Source organism: Halichoerus grypus, chromosome 2 (assembly GCF_964656455.1).
Source record: "Halichoerus grypus chromosome 2, mHalGry1.hap1.1, whole genome shotgun sequence".
NCBI classification, from domain to species: Eukaryota; Metazoa; Chordata; class Mammalia; order Carnivora; family Phocidae; genus Halichoerus; species Halichoerus grypus.
The window spans coordinates 188,985,531-188,990,673 of record NC_135713.1 but is presented as its reverse complement, the minus strand read 5'-3'; the positions used below and the strand labels follow the sequence as shown (position 1 = coordinate 188,990,673).

Sequence of the window (5,143 nt, the reverse complement as noted above, 5' to 3'; positions counted from 1 at the left end):
CTCCGCCCCCTCCCCTCCCCCCTGCCGAGCCATGGCTCTCCCCGGGTCCTGCAGGCTCGCACGTGGGCTCTGTGAGTGGGACAACACAGAGCAGTGATGGGGAGTGGACTCTCAAACTGAGAGTGGGGAGCAGGCTGCTTTGGGGTGAGGGCCCTGGGCCGGTGGCCGCAGAGAAGTCCAGCGAGGGCAGCTCTGTCTCGAGCTGCTCCCACCCTGCGGGCGGAGGCCTGGGAGCTGCGGAGTGATTGGGGTTTGCTCCCCGCTACTCTTGGTGTTCTCCCAGAGCCAGAGATGAGCCTGCATTGGAAGTGTTAAAACCATGGCCCTGGGGCAAAACACCATTCATTCTGAATCATCTGTTTTGTTGCATTGAAAAAAAAAAAGAAAGAAAAGAGAAACTCCCCACCAGCTGAGCAGAGGTGTGCAGGCAGCTGCGTTTGAACACCAGAGCTGGCTTCCCGTTGGGGGAGGAGACGCGGTCCCACAACACCCTCGGAGGGCTATATAAGGAGCCCCAGGCTGGGGGACGACAGGCCGTGCTCTGCGCTCAGCCCAGCCTGCGCTGCCACCAGCCTCTGTGCTTGCGGAGGACTCACCCGCTGCCCGGCCATGAGCACCACGTTTCTGCAGACGTCTTCCTCCACCTTTGGGGGTGGCTCTACCCGGGGGGGTTCCCTCCGGGTTGGGGGAGGCGGCTTTGGTGGGGGGAGTCTCTATGGGGGCGGTGGAAGCCGCAGTAGTTTGGCTTCTTCTGCTAGGTTCGCGTCCTCCGGGTCAGGAGGGGGCTATGGGGGCGGCATGAGCTGCGGCTTCGGTGGAGGGGCTGGTAGTGGTTTCGGTGGCGGGGGCTTTGGAGGTGGCTTTGGAGGTGGCCTTGGAGGTGGCTTTGGTGGGGGTTTCGGCGGTGGCTTTGGTGACTCCGGCGGTGGCGATGGCAGCCTCCTCTCCGGCAACGAGAAGTTCACCATGCAGAACCTCAACGACCGCCTGGCCTCCTACCTGGACAAGGTGCGCGCCCTGGAGGAGGCCAACGGCGACCTGGAGGTGAAGATCCGCGACTGGTACCAGAGGCAGCAGCCCAGTGAGACCAAGGACTACAGCCCCTACTTCAAGACCATCGAGGAGCTGCGGGACAAGGTGAGTCCTCGGGTGTCAGAGAGACGGAGCCGGCGGCTGGTCCCGCACACGTCTGTGACATCAGTGCTCTAGCTGCCGCAAGGAGACCCTCTCCTGCCCGGGCCGCGACTGCCGGTGTATGGCTCGGAGAGCAGGGAATGCTTTCCAGGTGTGGTGCCAGCACACATCCGCTCAACCTGGCAGTGTGGGAGGATCCTGAGATTCTGGTCAGGACGGGGCCGGGGGGGGGGGGGGGGGAGGCGGGGGTTCCGAGGCGGGGGCAGCGACACACGCCCTGCAGGGCTCTGCATCAGGTGCCCCTTTGCTTCTTTTGCAAGAACGGTAAGTGTCACCTCAGGAGCCCTGAGTGCCAGGACCACCTGCCTCACCCTTTGAGGGTATCTTTGGTGCCAAAAGCAGTATTGGGACTCAGGACACCTCGAACTCATGATGTGCTCTGCCAGCCGCTTACCCTCTCAACTTACCTGGACCGGTTTCCTCAGCCGTAGCGTGCCTTCCTGACCTGCCCTCCAGGTTCCCCTGGCTGTGGGATGTTCTGTGGGTCCATGGCTGTGTCCAGGTGTGCTGGAGGCCAGTGACCAGGGCAGGCTGGTGGACTATCCCCGGGAGGGCTGTTGTCAGAGTTCACCGAACCCCACCCCAACCCCTCCTGGCAATTCCCACAGGGGAGTCCAGGCACTCCGGGCGCCTTGGTCTTTCACGCCCTGGAGCCAGGAAGGGTGGCGTGGGGGCACTTGAGGGGGGGCTGAACTCTGCCCTGGGGAGCCTACAGGCTTCTGTTGCTGGTGTCAGCCAGGGGTCTGACCTGGGGCACAGGGTGGGGAGAGCAGCAGGGAGGACGGAACACTGCTCTGGGTGCTGACTCCCTGACTCCTGCAGATCCTGGCGGCCACCATCGACAACTCCCGTATCATCCTGGAGATTGACAACGCCCAGCTGGCGGCGAACGACTTCAGACTCAAGTGCGCTCCTGCCTCCCTCTCCCCTTCTGGATTCCCCACCTTTTCTCGGCCTTCTCTCCCTCCTCCAGCTCCAACGGCCCAGACCTCTTGCCCGTCCTTACTCTGGGCTCCCTCTCTCTTCCCAGGTATGAGAACGAGCTGGCCCTGCGCCAGAGCGTGGTGGCCGACATCAACGGCCTGCGCCGGGTGCTGGACGAGCTGACCCTGGCCAAGACCGACCTGGAGATGCAGATCGAGAGCCTGAAGGAGGAGCTGGCCTACCTGAAGAAGAACCACGAGGAGGTGAGGGCCGGCAGGGGCTGCTGGTGGCGGGAGGCAGAATAGGGTCACTGGCACCTCCTCCTAGTTGGCTGAAGGGCTTAGTGGTTCAGATATGCTCCCCTCCACCAAAACAGGGGTCCCCATGGAGAGCAAGGGGTACTATCCTTTGGGGACCCAGACTCCTTTCCTTCTCAGATCCATAGCCAGGCCAGGTGGTCAGTGTGACCTGCCGTCCTGATTTGTTGCACGAGCTCAGACAAGGCCCTGCTGTCTTGAGGTCCTCCTTAGCACCTGGCAAGGAAGAGAGGCCCTCAGAGCCAAGGGGCCATGTGATCGAACCTCTTCACGTTCAGTGGGGAACAGAGGCTGGGGTGGGTGCGCAGGAACGTGAAGCCAGGATGGGCCTGTGGGAGCCCAGGCTCTCAGCTCTCTCTTCTGCCCTCTGTCCCTAAATGGGCCTGCCCACCCGGCAGGAGATGAAGGAGTATGGCAGCCAGCTGGCAGGCCAGGTCAACGTGGAGATGGACGCGGCACCTGGCGTGGACCTGACCCGCGTGCTGGCCGAGATGAGGGAGCAGTACGAGGTCATGGCGGAGAAGAACCGGCGGGACGCCGAGGCCTGGTTCTTCAGCAAGGTGGGCCTGACCTCGCAGCCCCGCCCCAGCTCCCCAGGTCTCCCAGGACGCCTGTGGGCCTCACTTGCCTTGTGTGTGACCTACAGACAGAGGAGCTGAACAAGGAGGTGGCCTCCAACACAGAGATGATCCAGACCAGCAAGACGGAGATCACAGACCTGAGGCGCACGATGCAGGGGCTGGAGATCGAGCTGCAGTCCCAGCTCAGCATGGTAGGGCCACCTGCCCCCCAGCCCACCCCAGCCCACCCCAGCGTGGCCCGGCCTTTCCCACCAACCAGGGCTGGTTAAGTCTTGGGTTCCCAAGCCCCGTCCGAAGGGTTCTCTGCCCTCCATTCAACGTCGGTCCGCATGCCCGCGACAGCTTCCTTCCTGGCCTGACAGGGTATCTCTTGATCTGTTGCCCTTCCAGAAAGCAGGGCTGGAGGGTTCACTGGCGGAGACTGAGTGCCGCTACGCCATGCAGCTGCAGGAGATCCAGGGGCTCATCAGCGGCCTGGAGGCTCAGCTGAGCGAGCTCCGTAGTGAGATGGAGTGTCAGAACCAGGAGTACAAGACTCTGCTGGACATCAAGACGCGGCTGGAGCAGGAGATCGCCACCTACCGCAGCCTGCTGGAGGGCCAGGACGCCAGGCAGGGGCGAGGGTGCAGGGGGAGGAATGAGGGAGGGGCCGGTTGGGGTTGGGGTGGAGAGTCATCTTACCCGGACAGCAGTGGGACAGCATAAAGGAAGCAGATGGGGTGTTACTGTGTATCAGAATCTATCTGCTTAGGGGTGGCAGGTCTGGACAGGCTCTCAGGATGTCCCAGCCTCTAGAGAAATCAGTTGTGTGGCTGGTGGTGGTGGGCTCTGGAGAGGATTGCTTAGCCAGCCACCAGGGCCTCCCTTAAGGAGATCTGGGCTCACGCCCTTCTCTTATATCTGCTTCCCCTCTCTTTTAGGATGACTGGCATTGGCACCAGAGAAGGTAAGAAGGCTTCACTCTTCCTTCGTGGGGTGGCAAGGGGAGCTGTTGAAGCCACCATTCCCCCGGAATGGGCTGGAAGGAGAAAGATGCCAAACAAGCCAGTAGGGAGGGGACACACCCATTCTAGGCAATACCTCTTTCCCAGGGACCCTCTATCAGCCCCAGTAGAGTGGGGGCTGAAGATTTATTGAGAACCTTCCAGGTTGAGCAGGCTTTGTCCGGGGAATAGCTTACCCCAGGCCCCACCTTCCTGCACTTAATGGTAAGAAGCCCCTGATCACTTCCCGTTCGCCTGCCGTTAAATCCCTGACTTTCTTGCTCACTGCGGGGCGTAACTGTTGCTACCACCGCCCAGCTCTATGATGAGTGATACAGCACCAGACCTCCTGGCCAGTGGCCATTCTCAGGGGTGCTGTCCAGTTCTCCCCGAGCTCAGCCAAGGTCCTGGCTGCCTTGGGAGGGAGAACAGCGAGGGCCCCCCACTCTAAAGTCTGCTCCTTCTTTCTACAGCTTCCCTGGGAGGCAGTGGTGGCAAAGTTCGAATCAACGTCGGGGAGACAGTGGAGGGGAAGGTGGTTTCTTCTCGCAAGAGGGAGGTCTGAGTGCCCGGTGCAGGAGAGACGTCCCTCGTCTCCTCCTCTCTCCCCAGGCTGGGTGGAGGACTGGCCAGAGGGGCCAGAAGAGCAAACCCCAGTCCCTGCTTTCAGAGGATCCAGATCTCCTTGTTGGGTGCTTGGCATGCTCCCCTTCGTGCTCCCCTCCAGCTCTCCCCATCCGCTTTTGAGCAGGGACGGGCAAGAAGCTGCTGGATCGTGTAACAAGCTCGTTTGTACCATGTCTGTCTGTGCAATAAAGAATTGCTTTTCCTTTTGCAAATATCTCTTGGTAGTATGTCCAGTTTTTCTTGTTGGGGGCCTCTGTAGGCCTAGGACCCACAGGTTGGCATCTCTTCTTACTTTGGCCCTTTTCTCTGCATGGTCATAATTCATTCTTTGGGGTGCCCAGGGCACTGAGGACCAACTCAAGCTGCTCAGGTAACTTGCTGTTCTGGCTTATTCCATTCAGTGATCATGGAAGCAGGAGATGGGGATCTTCCTCAGAGCATTCTGGTGCACCCAGCACAGTACTTGTCGCATTGAACAGTTATTTACCCAACAATTGACTGTATAGATATTATTGGT

General features: G+C 60.6%; 1 protein-coding gene across 1 annotated transcript; it reads left to right on the top strand.

Moving 5' to 3' along the window:
• Positions 1–472: 472 nt before the first annotated feature.
• Positions 473–4,840, top strand: LOC118520893 (keratin, type I cytoskeletal 15). Its single transcript, XM_036069119.2, has 8 exons — positions 473–1,137; positions 2,017–2,099; positions 2,225–2,381; positions 2,834–2,995; positions 3,082–3,207; positions 3,407–3,627; positions 3,937–3,962; positions 4,473–4,840. The coding sequence occupies exons 1-8, from the start codon at positions 610–612 to the stop codon at positions 4,562–4,564; spliced, it is 1,395 nt and encodes a 464-aa protein (XP_035925012.1). The 5' UTR covers positions 473–609; the 3' UTR covers positions 4,565–4,840.
• Positions 4,841–5,143: the final 303 nt, after the last annotated feature.

What these genes read in the sequence shown, in the direction of transcription:
- LOC118520893 (XM_036069119.2), top strand. Translation starts at nt 610, where the DNA reads ATGAGCACCACGTTTCTGCAGACGTCTTCCTCCACCTTTGGGGGTGGC. An exon ending in GCGAACGACTTCAGACTCAA is followed by an intron (nt 2,100 to 2,224) that starts GTGCGCTCCTGC and finishes CTCTCTTCCCAG; the next exon opens with GTATGAGAACGAGCTGGCCC. An exon ending in TGGCATTGGCACCAGAGAAG is followed by an intron (nt 3,963 to 4,472) that starts GTAAGAAGGCTT and finishes TTCTTTCTACAG; the next exon opens with CTTCCCTGGGAGGCAGTGGT.